Source organism: Podarcis raffonei, chromosome 7 (assembly GCF_027172205.1).
Source record: "Podarcis raffonei isolate rPodRaf1 chromosome 7, rPodRaf1.pri, whole genome shotgun sequence".
NCBI classification, from domain to species: domain Eukaryota; kingdom Metazoa; phylum Chordata; class Lepidosauria; order Squamata; family Lacertidae; genus Podarcis; species Podarcis raffonei.
Window position 1 is genome coordinate 20,076,537 of NC_070608.1, and position 19,391 is coordinate 20,095,927.

The 19,391-nt window shown below is 41.7% G+C and overlaps 1 protein-coding gene across 1 annotated transcript in view; it reads left to right on the forward strand.

Annotated features, from left to right (window-relative positions):
• The first annotated feature begins 440 nt into the window (after nucleotides 1–440).
• Nucleotides 441–19,391, forward strand: part of NUDCD1 (NudC domain containing 1) — a 48,048-nt gene continuing 29,097 nt past the window's right edge. The window contains exons 1-5 of the mRNA XM_053395432.1: nucleotides 441–636; nucleotides 6,264–6,418; nucleotides 11,340–11,525; nucleotides 15,641–15,824; nucleotides 19,183–19,368. Of these exons, the coding sequence (XP_053251407.1) occupies nucleotides 519–636; nucleotides 6,264–6,418; nucleotides 11,340–11,525; nucleotides 15,641–15,824; nucleotides 19,183–19,368 (829 nt within the window). The 5' untranslated portion in view covers nucleotides 441–518. The remainder of the gene's footprint in view (nucleotides 637–6,263; nucleotides 6,419–11,339; nucleotides 11,526–15,640; nucleotides 15,825–19,182; nucleotides 19,369–19,391) is intronic.

Consider the following 19,391-nt stretch of genomic DNA (forward strand, 5'->3'; position numbering starts at 1 on the left):
CCCTTTGAAAGTGCAGTTTACTTCTGAGCAAGGTCCACAGGATTAGATTGCAAGACGTGCTTTTACCCCGGCAATCATAGAGTTGGGCACCCGAGGATCATCCAGTCGAACCCCACCCCCTTGCAATGCAAGAATCTTCTTTGCCCAACATAGGGCTCGAACCCATAACCCTGAGATCTCATAGTTTACCGACTGAGCTATTCCGCCACCTTCTCAGAAGTAGACCCTGTTAAACTGCACCCCCAAGCCAGACGCCCGCGATGCCTGGGCTTGGATTTGGAGAACTCCTATACCGACGAGATCCTGGCTGCAGTGTGAGGAGCATGCGCACGGGAGCGCAGGCCGCGGCCATTCACCTGTGCTCTCGAGAGCCCAGCCTGGAGCCTAGAGGGCGCTCTTGAACTACATCTCCCGGCGTGCCTCAGTACCCAGGATCATTTGCGGCCGCGAGAGGCTCTTCGTCGGCCGATCGCGACTCCTCGCCGTTTCAACAACAACTTTATTGGTTCCCGGGCGGCATGGAGGCGGCGGCGAATTGCTCCCTTCGCGTCAAGCGGCTGCTCTTGGACCCCAAGTTCGAGGGATACAAGTTGTCGCTGGAGCCGCTGGCCTGTTACCAAGTTGGCCTGGACTCGCGTGAGTACCATGGGGGAGAAAGCCGTGAGGGGCCTGGACGCTTCAGTGCTCCCTGTCACCACCGGGGGAGGGGCAAGGAAGGAAAATGAACCCCCTTTCGAAACTATAGCAGTGTTTATTGGGGATGATTGGTTACTTTTTATTCTCTTTACTATGCCTGCAAGACAGGCGGGGTAAAAAGTACTGGAAGTTTTCTCTTTTTTTAAAAAAGGTATGGGGGTTCCTGCATTGCAGTAGGGTGGGCTAGATGAAGCTCATGGCCCCTTCACTACAGGTTTATGATACTGTGATATCAGATCCTCCAAGTGTCTCCGATTTAGAGAAGCCATCCCGATTTCTGATTTGATCCCAGAATGTCCCACTTTTCCTTTAGATGTCCCTATTTTCATTGGTGAAATGTTGGAGAGTATGGAGTTACCCAACCCCCCGAGCCGTCTGAAGGCAATCCTGTATAGGGAAGTTTTTAATATATATATATTTTAATTTTTATATGTTGGAAGCATATTTTTTTCATGGTACTAAATTTTTATTCTGTGCCCCTGCAAGCAGCATGGCATTCTGTGGAGGTAGTGAGCTACTGTTTGCAATTCTGTTAAATATTTACCCTAGACCTTCCAAGTGCCCCTGTTTTCCAGGGAGGTCCCTGGTTTAGAGAAACCACCCAGTTTCTGATTTGATCCCAGAATGTTCCACTTTTCCTTTAGGTTTCCTTATTTTCATCGAAGAAATGTTGGAGGGTATGGAGTTATCTGACTCCTGAGCTGCCTGAAGGCAATCCTGTTTAGGGAAGTTTTTTTATTTAAAAAAATGTTTAATGTTTGATTATGTGTTTTTATATATGTTGGAAGCTGCCAGAGTGGCTGGGCCAACCCAGTCAGAAGTGTGGAGTGTAAATAGTAAAATTATCATTATGGAATGGAATGCCCCTATTTTCCATCAGAGAAATGTTGGAGGGTATGTGATATAAGCTCTTGACAATTAAGAGTTCATGTTACAAACCCTTCCTCTGCCAGGCCTGGAGCCTAAAACGTCTTGCATGTGAGTGGGGTTTGTGGGGATTCATTATTATAATTATCACTGTAGTTTAATAGGGATAATAATAACCCCTCTAGTTTCAAATGAAGCTGAAAGTGGCTGGCAAATACATATATATATCGGTTATGTTGGCATTCATCTGTCTCAGGAGACTGACGGAGTGTGCCCGTGGGGACGAAGTTAAAAACTGTTAAGTGACTGGCAAATCCAAATATTTATTTATTGAATTTGTATGCCACCCTTCTTCTGAAGGTCACAGAATAAAAGTTTACAGGGAAGTTTACAGAATAAAAATGCAAACACGCATAACATAAAAGCAAACAAAACAATACTTGCCCCACACACAGTTTAAAGGCCATAGTTTGTTCAATTAGCCAAAGGCCACAATATTGAAATACCGGTACTTCAATTTCTGTTTCTAGCGCTCATCTTTATATCAGAATATTGATGTAGAAAACTGAAACCTTTAATAATTCCAAAACAGCCATCTAAACTAAAGCAGCATCAGAAATAAACTGGTGGGGTAGGGTTTGGTGGATGATAAAGGGGTGTTTTTGATGATCTTTTAACAAGGTACATTTTTGCCATCCATTTGGGACAATGGTGACAGGGCATGCCTGACATTTCTCACTGGATTTTACAGGGCAATCGCTGCTAGAAAGACTTCCAGTCATACTTATAAGAGGCTCAAGAGATAGGAGGATCTTGATTATAGGACCAGAAAGGGACTTTAAGATTAATGAGAGTTGGTGTTGGTGTCTGTATATCAGATGTCTTCAACTTTTTTGATACACAGGCCTTGCTTTTAACCTGCCCATGCAACACTTTTTTTAAAAAATAGAGCGATCCTGCACATGATTACTCAGAAGCTAGTCCCACTGTGCTTAGTTGGCCTTATTTCCTACTAGGTCTGCTTACTATTTGCATCCTTAGGCTGCAGTTTCTTTGCTGACTTGTATGGGAGTAAATCTGACTGATATCAGTGCTTCTGAGAAAACATGTTTAGGATTGCACTGTAAGTTATTAAAAATATAAGCAATTTTTTAAAGTTGAAAAGCTCTCAAGTGGGCAAACTTTATAATAAAAACAGTAGTTGGAATACAAATGATTAAAACAGCAAGAAAATTATAAGAACATGTCATGCAATGGTAAACAAACAGCATTGAAAATATATACCGTATATGGTTACAAATCTAGAGTTAGTGAATGTTAGAAATTAGTAAAATGGTTGCATTTAAAAAATAGCTGGAGTGTTAAAGGGAAGATTCCAAGCCAGTGGGAAAACACAGGCCAAGCTTCCTTTCCAGGCCAAGGCCTCACCTGGGATAGAGGCTGTTAACAGGACAAAAGGTGTTGAAGGCCTATCACAGAGAAATCCTTGACTCTGGTTGCCAAAGTTACAATTATGTAGGTTACAGGAAAATTGTCACCTTTTAAAACTAGGCTTGGAATAGGGGGCAAGTGGATGGATGTAGAGGAGTTGCTTTGACCATGTGTTTCCTGGGAACAAGAAATGAAGTTAGTAGGACTAGAGGCAGAGGCCTTGAGGGGCAGAACCAAATTGGTGGGCTGGCTGAGGGCAGGCTGGGACAGAGGAATGGATGTGTATCGGAATCTCATGCTGCATGGTTGTGGGGAACAAGCCCCTCTTGAGATGCAAATGCTGTAAACTCTGTATTCCCTCCAGTAAAATAAACCATATTTTTTAAAGACACAATGGTCTCTGCTGCATCTTGACTCCCAACAGAAACATGACCCTGGGTAAGTGCCTGGATCCCCCGGAATCTTGCTACTGCTCAGCAGAGATCGGGGGTGGCACGCAACCTTCAAAACAATATGTATACAATGTTAAAATTGGCTCAAAGGCATTAGGAGTGTAGGAAGCTGCCTAAGACTGAACATTGCATTGTCTACTGCACAGACTGGTAGTATCCCTTCAGAGTTTTAGGCAGGAGTCTTTCCCAGTTCTACCTGGAGATGCTGGGGTTGAACCCAGGATCTTGTGAATGCAAAGCATGCACTTTGCTATTGAGTCATTGCCTCATTCTTAAATGCCTGGGCATTTTTTTTTTATTTTTTGCTTGGTGCTGACAAGCTTCCCTTGGATAAGGCCCTCTCTCTGGTCACCACATACTTGGATTCAGGTGTCGGAGTCCTGGACAAGGGTTTCTGACCCAGCTTTCGCAGCCACTTCTCCCCAGCTTTTGCTGCTGCTATGCTACCTGGAGCTATGCCATAGTTTGGCTTATGTCTGGACCTGGGTTTATGGTTTCTCTCTCCAAAGGAAATCATAGGCACTAAGTGCTAAGTCAAGAACAGGACTTCATTACAGCTCATGGTTTGTTTGGCAAGACACAAACCATGAGTCTGAGTTAGGACGTAGCACAAAGAAAACCACGACTTTGCTGCTCCTCTGCTATTAAGAGTTAAGTGACCACAATTTTCTTCCTATGCACCAGCACACAGTGAATGCTCATCTTTAAACCACAGTTAGCTTTAACTGTGCTTCAAAGCAGGGGTTCCTAAAGTAGTTCACGAACCATTAGTGGTCCATGACTCTCATCCAGTTAGTCCCGGTAGCAACTCTGCAGAGCAGCATAGCTATATATATGTGAAGAACAGTTGGTGCAGAGACTGCTCCATCCTTCTTAGAACACAGCAGTCTACCCAGAAGGTGAGCAGATGGGCTTGAAGTCATGGGAAGAGGAGAATCTGCCTTTTTCCGAAGAATAAACCCACAGCTGGCAGCAAGACAATGGAAGGTCTCCAGTGCAGAAAAGAGTCTGACAAGCCACTTGAAAGGAGTGGAGAGTTGATACATATTTTGCATCTAGCTCAGCACATTATGATTGCTAAACAACAAAAAGAAAAATCATTTTAATTGGTCTGTCAAGTACCTAAGTTTCAAGTGGTTTTGGGGAGAAGAGTGAAGGTTGGGAACCACTGGTTTAAAATGTGTTTGTAAGCTGTGGCAGGTTTGATCCACAGGATGGCAGTACAATGCAGAGAGTTGCCTTGGCTATCATTTCTAAAGCTTTCTGCTTAAAGATGGTGGTGAGAGAAGATTTATATATTAAGAGAGAATGTTTATATATTGGTATCTTTGTGCACAATGAATAGCCCAGAGGCTATAGAAGACCACCCAGGTGCTTACACCTTTTACTGGCAGGTCACCTGATTGATACTTTCTAAGGAGAGGAGTTGTGGCAGTTTATAGATTGTAGATGCAGCCCAAAGCTAGCCCTGTTCAGGAGACAGAGAATGGTATGAAACTATCTACACACCAAGGCCAGGGCAGTGACTCAATGGCAGGTGAGGAATATGAATTAGAGCAGTCACTGCCTTAGTCCCATAAACCTAGTGACCTTTATGGGCTCATTGTTGAATCTGACTTGAAGAGGAAGCTTGGGATAACCAGAATAACTGAGTCTACTATACTTGGGTAGAGGAAATATGCTCCAACAGAGCTGTGTGTATGAGTGGTGTAGAATTACTTTTTTAAATATAGTATCTTCTCTCCTTAACTTAATTTCTTCTTTAGTGTTAAGTATATGAACCTTGGATTTGTGTGCTTTCCCACATGCAACTTCAAGGAAGATGTTGGAAGCATCTGCTTCTTTTTTCAACTCATCGTTTGTTTTGTGCGGTCTAGGAACTGCATTTAGTAAATTGTAGTTTATTAAAATAAGTCAGAATCATTAACCAAAATTTAAGTTGGCTCGTTTCAAAAATCATAGGTAACAATAACCACACTTTGTCTAGTGTTGGCAACAACTTGTGGTTAGTTGGAAGCTGAAACAAAGGCTTCCCATCTCCTTGTGGCCATGCTGGAGGACATGAGCCCTTTGGCTTGTGAATGTAACACAAAGCCACGATTTAGCATTCCTGAAAAGATGGCGATTCCGTTACTGCCTGATGGTGATGATCACACAATACTGTATGCAATTTTCTTGTATTTCAGCTAGCAGTTCACCAAAAGTTATGTATAAATTGGGTATTGGGAAACAGGACCTGATAGCCTAGAGCATTAGCAGTGGAAGCTTCACTGTTCCTGCTTGTGTGTGTGTGTGTGTGTGTGTGTGTGTGTGTGTGTTTGTCCATAATGATTGCTAACCTCATGAAAATATTATGCGAAATGACATGGTCATAGCGCTTTGAAGGTCTGCCAGGCTCGATTATGGCTTTGTTGCCACTTTCTCTCTCCGTTTTTGGGACACCAAACAAATGGGAAGCTTTGATGACAATAGGGAAAAGAACCAAAACCGTTTTACAAAGTTGTCTCTTGCTTATGTACAACTTAAGCTAGAGGCAGCAGGTGGCACTCTGGGGTTGCTGTTGTTTTATCAGATCTGCTTCACCGTATTTGATGATGATGATGATGATGATGATGATGATGATGATGATGATATAGTTTGAATAAAACATCTAAATTCAGTAAGTCAGAGACTTAAAGGACAATTCTATTTTTCAATGAAGTTACCATTTTGAATTATAGGTCCCAAAGAATTATTATCTATTAAATGTAACTTGAGATTTTTGTTTTTAATTGATGCAGGCTCTTACATTTTCTGGGTTTGTGTTTTGTTTTTCAGCTGTAGCAGAAGTCAAACTTCGGGATGATCAGTATACCCTGGATCACATGCGTGCCTTTGGCATGTATAATTATCTACACCTGGATCCCTGGTACCAAGATAATGTTTATTATGTTGATCAACTTGGAAGAGTCATGAATTTAAGCATTACTCTGGTAAGGATGCCATGAAAAAAGAAATAAAAAGTTAAGTCAATCACCTCAAACTGAAGTCCATTGATTACACTGGTTCTTCTTTGAGTATGACTTAGTTAGATGCCACCAAGTAAATACTAGTATTCATAATATGAACATACTTTTTAACATATTTTTTCAGTAATTTATGATTCTCGAATATCATTAAACATCTTTGTGTTTATGATTTGTAATTAAAAGAGACACTATAGAATTGATTTTTTTTAAAAATAATACACTTTTGACTTTAAATATGGGCATTTCTAATTCCATTAATTGTGTGATCCAATAAAGATTACACATTCTCCAATAATGTTGCTATTTCACTATTCATTGCTATTAATTAAGCTACCCAACACATTTGCACGATATTAACTGCCCTGTATTTCACCTTAGGTAGTCAAGAATTGCACTCACAGGGTTATGCACTGTTTAATTATGTCTATTCAGTTAGTTGCACAGAGCAATACTTTGCACATTCCTTTTTTTCAAATTTGAAGTTAGAACTGAAGCTGCAGGCTTACTAATTGCTTAGATGGGGTCGTGTCACAATCTTGCCATCTCTAATGTCTGTTCAAACAGTCCCGGAAGGTAGGTGTACAACATGTGCTTCCATCTAATCATCACTCTGTGCTTAGGTTTCTGCATACTGAAATGATTTTGCTTCCAGAAGCTTTATTTGTGATCCCTTCCAGAGAGCCGGCGCACACACTTATTTGTGAAATATCCTGATTCTTCTCAAAGGCAGTGATTCAGATAAAGAATGCTTTGGGTTTTACAAAGAAAGGCAAGCCTCTGTAGCTATCCCTGGCCAAGCTTGGAAGGCAGTTGTCTGGAACGGAGAACACCTTCGCAGAAAGTGCTGCCATTGTTTATAAAGATCTGAGTACAACGTACTATTAGGAAAGAGGCAGGATTGCTGGGCAGACATGGTGGATGGGAACTGAGAAACTAAGGAGGCATGGCCAAAAACAGAATACGTAATAGGCTGATATGAGCAGGAAGGATGGATGGAGGAGGCAGAGGTTAGTGGAAAGCAGTGCGGAGCAGCAAGGAAACTCAAGCAACAGGTTTGGGGTAATGCATTTGACAGAAAATGGGCAACAAAGGTATTCTGTAGGACAGTGGGACAATGGGGAAGCAAGGTTAAAGTGGCAGTGGAGTGAAGGTTGCTGAACTTCCTGCTTGAGTGAGCAGTCAGCAGAATATTTGACTACAGTCTGTTGAATAATATTGCAATACAGTGGTACCTTGGGTTAAGTACTTAATTCGTTCCGGAGGTCCATTCTTAACCTGAAACTGTTCTTAACCTGAAGCTCCGCTTTAGCTAATGGGGCCTCCTGCTGCCACTGCACCACCGCTGCACGATTTCTGTTCTCATCCTGAAGCAAATTTCTTAACCCAAGGTAATATTTCTGGGTTAGCGGGTCTGTAACCTGAAGCGTATGTAACCTGAAGCGTATGTAACCCAAGGTACCACTCTAGTACTGTATAACTTTAAAAATAGTGTGGTTAAGAAGTAAGACAAAGATGGAAATAATTGTTTCCACCCTTAAGGATTGTGAGAGATGGATAATGTGCTTCTGTGACTTGTTTGCTGAGAAATGTGCCCCTGCCTCAATAAATAATTGAGGAAACAAACATGTCGCACTTCTTACTCATAATTTGTTATAGAAATGTACAGAGAAGTATAAAACACCATGTTTATCTGAACCTTTTGGAAGTATTGTTTTTTTAATAAAAAAATGATTGCCGTAAAAACAGTTTTCACACACACACAAATCTTTCTTCACTCTGAAAGCAAAGTTATTTCCTTTCCTTCCCTTCCAAATAATTATGCTGGTCGTGATGGGATGAGCTTTCCCTTCCTCATTTCTGCCATATCCTTAGAAATTGCAGCTCTGGGTGAGGTGCTGCCCCAGAGTTATCTGCAAACTGTTTCCAGCAAGCAGGTCATGGTGTCATTCTGTGTGGGTATGTGCCAGAAACACTGTGCTCATACTAAATGCTAACTATTGAAGAGCTGTTACCTTGGAGACCATGATGTTGAAAGACTTTTTTGGTCCCTGAAAAATGGAAGCTGACTTCAAGAGGGAACTTGATATTTAGGCGAGAGTGTAGGTTGTCTGGGAACAAATCATCTTAGTCCCATCTGTAACGGAGAGGGCATCTGAAGCATCTAGTTTTATCATTCATGTCCAAGAACATTAGGAGCGAAGCCTATGCAGCCTATTCTTCCAGTCCATTTCCAAGTGCAATACAAGGTGATAGTTATTACCTAAATGGCTTGGGACCAAAGTACTTGAACAGCTGGTCTCTCTTAGGTGCATCTGCCTATCCTTTAAGATCAGCAGTTGTGCTTCTCTCGTGTGTGCCATTTCCTCCTAAGGCAAGTGGTAGCATGCAAGAGAGCTTTTGCTGGTTGCTCCAATATGTGGAAATCCCTGCCTCACAGGGTTACATTAGTTTACCCATCATTTTGTGTTGCACTGGCAATTCAAAACATTCCTTTTTGAAAGTAAGCCTTTGATTCCATTGTGCTTATAATATGTTGAGTCTTGAGTGCTGTTCTGTATATTCCTGGGGTTTCTGCAGTTTTTTGTTTGATTTGATCCATGCTTGCATTACTGTTCTGAGCCGCTTTGAGCAATCCCTTTGTGTATGGGAAAGCAGGCTATGTATTTTTTAAATAATAATAACTCACAAAACTGAATACACACACACTGCATTTTGCTTTGGTAAGAACCTAAGAGCCCTACTGGATTGAACCACCAAGATCCATCCAGTCTAGCATCCAATTTCTTGCTGTGGTCAGCCAAATACTTCTGGGAAGCAGAGCATGAAGGTAACATCCCTTTTCCTCTTGAGGGCTAAAACAGAACTGAAAATGCATATATTGATATTTTTACCATGTTGAGGTAACAATTTTTAACACTCAGTTTATAGCAAAGCCTGTTTGCTCAAAACTGCATAAAAACACCCGTTTAAATCTTAGTCTAAACTATGTATTTGAAGAGTATACTAGAATTGTTTTGACTTTCTTTGTATACTCTTTAAACGTTGCCTTAGTGCAAACACAATATCTTTTTTTTTATACGTATACATTTTTTTAATGACTAAGGAAAAAGAGATTCATTCAAACAGTAGCAGTTGAGAGATGAGTAGCCTTGCTTTCCTGGCTTCCAAACATTGCAGGTGCTTCTGGTAACCAGGAGAGGCAAGGCAGCAGGCAGGTTGGAAGGTACAGTGGCACCACATTGGATTGACTCTGCCACTGCACCCGCACCGCACTGCATCCCCACCGCTTTGCCTCTCTCCCTCTTGGTTACTGGCAGCAGTGTCCTTTGCACTGGCAAGGCACACAAGTATTGCCACACCCACACTGTGCTAACCCACACTGCATTCAAAGATAAGTAGTGTTGCTAACTATAACAAAACAGTCAACCTTCTTCCAGTGAAAATGTTTTCTCTAAGCATGCCATCTTCAGATTCATCTTGTTTTAAGATATTTATAAACTGACTCTCATTTTAACAGTAAAAGCATACAAGGTTTTGCTTACAAGGTTTGCAAAAAGAAAAAGTAGAAACTCTTCCATAACTCCCTAAACTGAATAGATAAGCGCTGCATGTTCCTCAATGTATTTGTAGCTTTCAAGCTGGCATGACCTCTTCCCTCTGCCAAAAGATATATAGTGTGCAAAGGACAAGCAGTTGCATTCAGAATGTGGTTCAGTGGTAAGAGTGCATGCAAATTCAATCCACAGCATCTCTAATTAGGGTTGGGACAGATCCCTGCCTGAAACCCTGGAGAACTGCTGCCAATCAGTGCAGCCAGTCCTGAGCGAGATGGAGCAGTGGTATAACATGGTATAAACTAAGCAACTGCCTTTGTTCCCAAAGGAATTGCCCCATGGTCAGTAATTTGCAGGCTGGCTTTGTTCCATGGGCTGCCAGTTCCCAACCTGCTTCTAATCTAGGGAAGCTGAAGCCTTTTCACGATTTATCAGATAACTGCAGTCTGGATCTTTTACATTCTTCTCTTCATGTTTTTATTAAGTGTATAATTAATGTAACTTGTTAAGTCATAAAAACAGTGATTCATAATAGCAGGGATGATTTAATAACACTAGTAAATTAATAAAATTCTGTGTAATGGCAATTAGTAAGCAACTCTCAATTTCCACAGCAAAGATATATATATGATGAATGTATCTTATTAGAATAAAAAGGCAATTGTACCAACCAAGCTATATCCCATATTTTTTTTTTCCAGCCATTGCAAAATTGTTGGAAATTGTGAAATTAGTATTACATGGCAATACTAATGCATGCAATTGTAAGTAAGTTACTTATCTCTGGAACTGTTGCTTCTATCATAACCTTTATGTAATCCAACAAAATCTTCTTTGGGACCAGAAGAATATTATACCTGGACATATTTGAGTATCATTTAACACCCCCTTCCAGAAAGGTCATACATGTGTGTGCCACGATAAAATATGCATTAAATATGCCTTGTTTCACCTTTCCAATATTTGTCTTTCGTATTTGGATACATCTATCTCTTTAAACCTACACAGAGTCAAATAACACTGAAACTTTTTTTATGGGATTAACTGGATCTTCAAAATTATTATTGTCATGTACCAGCTGTAGGTTTTTCTTAACATTCGCTCTCCTGGTATGAATTTCTCTAGGGCTCAGTTCATATATCATCCTTCTAATAAGGGTATGGTGGCAGTTTGTTATCCTGAGATAAGGATGAGGTGTCTCTTCTCCTTGTATTCCAAACTATTTGCTGATAAAATATGTGAACTTGCAAGCATTTGCCAGCAACATTTGTTCATCAAGGTGTGATTGTCATTCGTCTAATTTCAGCTCTGTTTTTGTTTCCTACTTACAGGACGCTGCCTTAAAAAAGCCCAGAGAAGTATTCAGGCTTCCTGCAGACTTGATAGCTTGTGATAATCGCATTTGTGCATCTGTACACTTTACATCTTCCACCTGGGTTACGCTTTCAGATGGAACAGGAAGGCTGTATCTGATTCGAACAGGAAAACGTGGCGATGGCTCATGTGAAAAGTGGGAAGTAAGTATTGTAAAGCCTAGCTTTTCTATTTCCATATGGTTGAATGTGCTTAAGCAAAGCTAGAAGTTACTGCCTCCTGCTCTTCATGTGTAAACCAGCTCTTTTCCCCTTACTGCATCTTGAAGGTCTTCAGATCTCCAGAACCTTAACTTGGATCATCCTTCATTTGTGCAAGAACACTTGCCAGTCAGGGTTATACGGTATCCAAGCCATACTACCTTACTTAACATGTACAAGAACAGTCTAGGAAACCCTGTCAGCTGGCGAGGAGAATGTATGGCAGAGAAGGTGAATTTTGACTGTAGAACAGGGAATGGTGCAAGAGACACTAAGAAAGTACAGTGGTACCTCTGGTTGCGAACACTATGGGTTACAAGCGAGCTCCGATAACCCGGAAGTAGCTGCTCCCAGTTGCGAACTTTGCCCCGGGATGTGAACGGAATTCGCACGTCAGAGGTGCGCACACAATGAGAGGCACGCTTTCGCTAATAGCGCCTCATATTACGAGTAGTTTCCAGTTACAAACGGACCCTCGGAACGGATTCAGTTTGTAACCAGAGGTACCACTGTATGAGAGAGTGAGAAACGTCTTTCAGGATTAGTTGATAAGTTCATTATGTGGTTTTAAATAGTTGCCACCCAGAGATCTCTGAAGCTTACAAGCAGGCATGAAGGCAGCAGGTACCCATTGTGGTGCCTTCCTAGTTTCTGATACTTGGGTATACTGCCTCCAAATGTGGTGATGTCATTTGGACAGGCTTCTAATGGCAAGTACATTTTTCTAAAAAATATATATAATGGTTTTATTCCAAGCCTCACAGAAAAGTGATCTCCCTGATCTTGTACTGAGCCTCAGTACAGCTCAGAAAGCAGTGAGATGTGGGCAAGCAGGGACAAAACCTTTTCTCTCAGCATGTCCTAAGCTTGGAAGCACAGGGGAGGGTGGGGCTCACCTCTACAATCTTGCTGGACTTTGTAAGCACTTCAGATACCTCTAGTTGGAGGTGTCATGTTATAATCTGGACCCCGTAGGATAGATGGCCAGCATACCTTTTGACTGGCTGCCAAAGTCAGCCAAATTTTCTGTACCCTTGCATTTTGTTGCCATGCTGTATGTGTAGCCTGGGGTGTAACTTCACATCTGGATAGCACATCCAGAAAGCAATCAAAGTTACTCAGATGAATCTCTCCTGCTGATATTTCTTAAGTGAATTTGAAAACAGATGTAGAAATGCCAAGTGCTGAAGCTATGGTCTTCTTAATGTCTGAAGCTGCTTCATTCCAAGTCATTTGTTTACTGTGATTACCTGTTTAAGACCTTTCTATGCCCTGCAGCCTGAGCTTATGGGGACTCGGCTAGGCGCTGCCTATGACACACTAGTTCTGTGTTGTACTCTATGGCTTCTCCCACTACATTCAGTGTTACCAAGTCAAGGTAATTATAGTAAAAGTACATTTGAAGTGAAGTCAAGCAAATATAAGCACATTAAGTGAAAAGGCGTATGAGAAGTATGCATCTTTCTAAAGTGTCTCGTGGGGACCTTGCTGCCTTTCGAAGTGTGCCTTTCATAGTCGCTCTGTGATTTTGTTGATACTTGAAATGTGAAATTTGATTTTGTTTGCAAGTCATAGATCTGCAACCATAATTCATCAGGAGAATTAAGTATTAATATAAACCGTGGAAGAAATTTGTGGATTCCATATTAACATTAATAGCGTTTAGATGGGCACTAATCCTAGCTTTATACCATAAGTGGTTTCATTGAGCATTGAAGAATCCACTTTGCTTGCTTTATTTCCAAGCATCCTAAATTGACTATCTGAACTGTTTTTGAGAGAGAATAATGCAGAATAATGTCAAAAGACACAGTAGCAGCAGAACATGTCATCTGTGTCCTGCTTTGAGGGTTCAAAGCACTTTGCGTATGTTGGTTCATGACAACAGCACTACTGTAGTCAAGTCATTATTGTACCTGTTTTGAAAATGGAGGGGTTGAAATGTAAATTAAATGGTGATGTACATAAACCCACCTACTTACACATACGTATCGGAAATGTATCTTACTGAGCAGGTGAAATGCTTCGAAAGAATACGCAGCAATAAAGCTACCCAGTCATCAGTAATCTGATAACACAAAGAACCAATAGTGACCCACCTGGTCATAAAAAGCATCAACTTCTGACTGGCTTCTCCGTCTGGGCAATCGGTATTTCAGACATGGACTGAGCCTCTTTCAGATAATCCATCCCCATTTCACTTCACTTCACCCAACTCTGACAGCAGCTGGTTACCAATAATAAAACGTTATGCATATTAATTTCAGAACCATGTCTGGGCTAACTGCAGTAGGCAGGGATTGTATGACTTTTGCCTTGTTCATTTGAAAAAAAAAATCCTGGTTCTAAGATAATCGCACAGCTAGGGTATGATATCTGTGCATCGTATAAAAAGTATGTGACACAAAAGCTTATATTCAGACTTTCCACGGTCTGAAATCTCTTTCAGTGCACAGGATATCTAAGTTATTAATGCTGCTTATCGTTGGAGACTGTTTAAAGAGAAAGCTGATGGAAGGAGACTTGCTTGTAATGCTTTTTCAACTTAATGGCATATATTTTCACTGTAAGGCCTTACTTATCTAGATGTACTAGTTTGCTAGTTTGCAAAGCAAGCTCATGCTGATTTTCCAGATAGAATCATAGAATCATAGAGTTGGAAGAGACCACAAGGGCCATCGAGTCCAACCCCCTGCCAAGCAGGAAACACCATCAGAGCACTCCTGACATATGGTTGTCAAGCCTCTGCTTAAAGACCTCCAAAGAAGGAGACTCCACCACACTCCTTGGCAGCAAATTCCACTGTCGAACAGCTCTTACTGTCAGGAAGTTCTTCCTAATGTTTAGGTGGAATCTTCTTTCTTGTAGTTTGGAACCATTGCTCCGTGTCCGCTTCTCTGGAGCAGCAGAAAACAACCTTTCTCCCTCCTCTATGTGACATCCTTTTATCTATTTGAACATGGCTATCATATCACCCCTTAACCTCCTCTTCTCCAGGCTAAACATGCCCAGCTCCCTTAGCCGTTCCTCATAAGGCATCGTTTCCAGGCCTTTGACCATTTTGGTTGCCCTCCTCTGGACACGTTCCAGCTTCTCAGTGTCCTCCTTGATGAAAGAGTAATAATCTGTTTCCTGTGAACAGTTGTGTAAAAAAGCAAAGTTGTCCTAAGCAAGTGCATATCCAAATTTTCAAGCATTAGTATAACTTGAATTTTATTTCCGTGTCAGTTTAAAACAAAGGCCATACAATAAAATTTTGGGGGCAGGGGTTAATACAAAATCTAGAGTAGGAAAATACAGATACTGAAACCTAGGTAACATTGGTTGCAAATGCTTATTTATTGATTAAAACATTTATATGAGAAGTCAGCAACTTCCTTCTTCCCTCTGCTTGCTCCCTGATGCTCAAAAACTGCTCAGTGAATACACTGGTGCTTACTGGTAACAAAGCATGATTGCAGTCAATTTTTCTACCCATTTTTAAAAATACTTTTGACTAAAGTTGATGACAACTCAAAACCCTTATTCAAAACCCATTTCCTTCTAATTACGGGGCTTAAAATGCAGGCTCATTATCAAGTCTGTTTTTTCGGACTGTACATTGCCCACACATTTATTAGATAGTGGAAATGATCTAGTTTCCAGGGGTGGTGGGAATGTCAGATTCGTAGGCACCAGAATCAAATTATTTATATGCATGAAACAAGTAAAAATGGGAAGAAAAATCTATGCTTGAAATGAAAATGACGCTATGCTTTCAGCGAGTTTTTAAACCTCTCAAGTAATAACGCTCACAGTGCCAATAAAGCTGGATGGATGTCTTGGAAAGATGAGTGTTGTGTGTGCCTCGTCAACATTTTCCAAAAGGTAATAACTCTTGTGGAACCAGGTACTAGAGCAGAAATGCCACCAAAACCCAACATTCCTGTGTCATCTACCCCCCCACACTCTGCACTGTATTCTTGTCTCATCCTTGAGTTATCTGTTTGATCTGAAACATGCATTGTGCATTCAGAAGGCATGGCACAGTAGCATTCACAAAGTCCGTCTCTTCTCAGATACTATTCAATGAAGAATTCGGGAGTCCCTTTGTTATAGTCCACAGCATCTCCTTTCTGCAGTCTGATGCTCATTCAGTGGGCGTACTACTCCTTCGCGTAGAAAAAGATGAATTGGATGTGCAAGGCAGTGGCTTCCATGTTTCCTTGGAATGGGTCACAATTACAAAAACAACCAAGGAGAGTAAGTATTTTACTTGCTGTTGCTTTCCTTGTGTCTGAAAAAGAGACTCGTACTCCTTATATGTTTAGGAAATTGCCATTCCAGTGGCTCGGGTAGCTGGAAATAATTTTGTCATCTTTTTGATAGTTGAGGGAAGGATCTGAATCTGAAGTCATTTGGGGGACTGTTGGATCCCTGAGAGTCAAAACAGTCACTGAGGAAGGCAACAAGCATGTTGTAAATCAAATTTAAATCAATGGGGCTGACTTCTAAGTCAATGGGTGTCTTGGGAATGTGGCTGCTGTGTGCCCCTTGTTAGTATTTCCCATAATGAAAACCCAAGCTTTCAACCATGGAACTGGAACCAGACATTAAGGGCAGATGCAAGCAGCACATTTGCAACTTCTCCTTTCTCTCCTGAAATCATTGAGATACTAATTGCAACTCAGTTGTCAGAGCACTGATCCTTCTGTAGTCCAAACAGCAGCATCTGTGCACGAGAGCTGGTATCAGCAGGCTGCAGAGGGGGAACCCACATTTTGCACAGAAGACAAACAAGTCTTTACAAGGGAAAGCACTTTCAAATATTTTTAAGGTATTTTCAGACCACTTCTTAGGCCCAAACGCTCAGCTTCTAAGATGCACTGGGGACCCCAAAAACAGCCCAGTGAGGACCGAGCCTTCTTAGAAGGCATTGAATGCAAGTTTACTGGAGCAAAAATTAATGGAATAGAGGGGTTATGGAAGGAGAAGGAATGACATGGAGCATCCTGAAGAGGAGAACTCCACATGGCATTTTGTAATACCAAATCTGTGATTTGATACTGTCACAGGACAATATTTGCCTTTTCACTTAGTTGGCTGTCTCTTGCAGGGCTTGGGATAGTTGCGGCATGATGATGTTTTACCAATACTATTGTTCCCACCACCAAAATACTGTGTACCCTGCCTCTCTGTTAAGTATTCTGGAGGTGGCTAACAACATACGTGTGATGGGATGGTGAGCTGCTTGTGCGTAAAATCCTAGTCCCTCAGAGTTTGGCTAAGTCCACAAACCTCTGTCTGTGACGGAGCTCCTTAAGCATGGCTCCATCAGTCACTCGTTGAATCGGACAGTGGGCGTTTACGGAACTTCTTCCAGCATAAAAGCTCCTTAACGGAAACGCGTCTTCTGGACTCTCGGCGTGACAGTTTCCGGCGAGGAGTGGGTGTCCCTATAGGAGGTCCTGAAACCTCCCCACTGTTCTCGCTTGAAGTGTCTCTGAGCCCTCCCTCCGACTCACTTTCCCTTGGAACTCCACTTCTCCCCCTGCTGGTTCCCTCCTCAGCTGAATGGTCTCTCTCACCCTCCGTGAGCCCTTTCACCTCCTGCGTCTCAGATGGCAGTTCCCTGACAATACGTTACAAAAAAAATCCAATGCCCACAGTAAAATCATTGTGATACTCCTCTTTCCTGCTGGTACCACTCTTCAAAAGTATTTTTCACGGCAGTGCCACTCTTTCATATAGACAAACAGCTCCTGTGCATCCCACACGAAGGCTAAGCAGTAAGAAGATCAAGGCAGTATTAAGTTCTCTTTCCCCTCCCCAGCCGATCAGTACAGAAATACTCAGTGCCCTCAGGCACCAGTCATGGCTGGCTGGAACAGAAACTCCATGTTTCCTCGGAGCCATCTTTTAGAATAGCTTACCTGCTGGTGCAAAGAACCTTGCGGTAAATATTAATATGGCCTTTATTTGTATTCCTGTGTTCAACAGATCCTGCTGCCTTCTTGTAGCGGTTATTGGTATCTAATTTTATGCATTTCCTGAGGTCTTTCCAACACAGTACTGGTGGTTACTTTTAAGGGGGGGGGCTGGGTTTTAATTACAAACCACAAAAGAGCAAATGTAGGAAAGAAAAGGCTAATGAAATAGCTAGAAGACCAATAGAGAATTGCCTCTTTTAGAGCAGCAAAATGAATTTGTTATCAGCCTGGATATTTATTATGTAGCTGCTTCAGATGAATGAAACAGGTTGCTGAAAAGTGCTGTATTTATTTAAGTGTATGTATTTAAGGCGAAAACAATTCTTAGAAAAATACAGTATCAGGGTTTTCACTGTTTTCTGAAATATGCTTATTTTTCAGGTAAGCCTCTGTGTGGGGCTACCCAGTTTTGCAAGCTATGTCTGGCATAAATGGAAACACCTAGATGGATGGGGTGGGTTTGCATACCTGCAGCCAGAATCCAAGGAAAGCCCAATGCACACTGGCATTTTTGTGCGACAACAGAGGAGTGAGATGCTAGTTATTAGAGGGGACATCTTATGAACAAAACAGGCTACTAAATTAGGTTAAGACAAAGCGGAAACGGGCTCATTCTAGGGATCTATTCTTCTGTAAGGCTATACAGAGGGGCAAATCCTTAACAACTAGCCAAGCTCTCTATTTGCAATAAAAAAAATATTAGCAAGGATGCCTCAGAGGATGTGGGAAGTGGGTAGAAGAGGCTTAGGACATACTTCCATATAGGTTTTAGTCTGAATATGACAGGAGGAAGCTCGGCATATGGAAACAAAGAAATGGTCTCATTAAACTCTCCAAATTGGCTACAGATTTCATTGTCTTTGGAGAGAGGGAGGTAGTGAGAGCAGAGCCAAGTGTACCCAGGAAGCTTAAAAGCAGCATGAATCCTCTAGGAATGGGGTCAGAAATTGTTTCTGGAGACCATTTGCCTAGAAATAGTCTTCATTACGGTCCCGTAGGTGAGAGTCAACAGTACAGTAGTACCTCGGGTTAAATATGCTTCAGGTTACATACGCTTCAGGTTACAGACTTCACTAACCCAGAAATAGTACCTCGGGTTAAGAACTTTGCTTCAGGATGAGAACAGAAATTGCGTGGCAGGGGCACGGCAGCAGCAGGAGGCCCCATTAGCTAAAGTGGTGCTTCAGGTTAAGAACAGTTTCAGGTTAAGAACGGACCTCCGGAACGAATTAAGTACTTAACCCAGGGTACCACTGTACTATGCTAGAAGACTTGTCGAAGAGCATAAACCTTTGAGATGTTTGTGTTTGTTTGACTTCTTTCTCACACTGTTACCCCATGACGCTGCAATCAGATAGAATTGACTTTTTTCAACTAGTGCTTTGTGGGTTACCTTGCAGTCTGTCATGCCAGGAATACAGAAAACCTGCTAGACTGAAAAGCCTGCAGACACCTATCTCAACATTTCTGCATTGACTTTTTGTATGTTCAAGATCTTCCCAAGTGAGGAACGTGTTGATTTCTGTTAAAGTCAACCAGCCAGCGGGTTGGATTTTTGTCCTTTAAAAACTGGGATGAGCAGAGTTGGGTAGTGTCAGCACATTCAAAGGAATTGTTTCTCTCTTGATCAGGTGATCATGGGTATGAAATCTCCAAGCGTCGAGTTCTTCAAGGAAAGTCAGTTCCACATTATGCAGCTATAGAGCCAAGTGGCGATGGCCTGATGGTTATTTCGTACAAGCCCTATGCTCTCACACAGAATGGTGAGGATAAGCACGACAAAAGTGAAAAGGAGAAAGCAGAGGAAAACAAAAAAGGTAACCTTGCGTTCCTGACAATA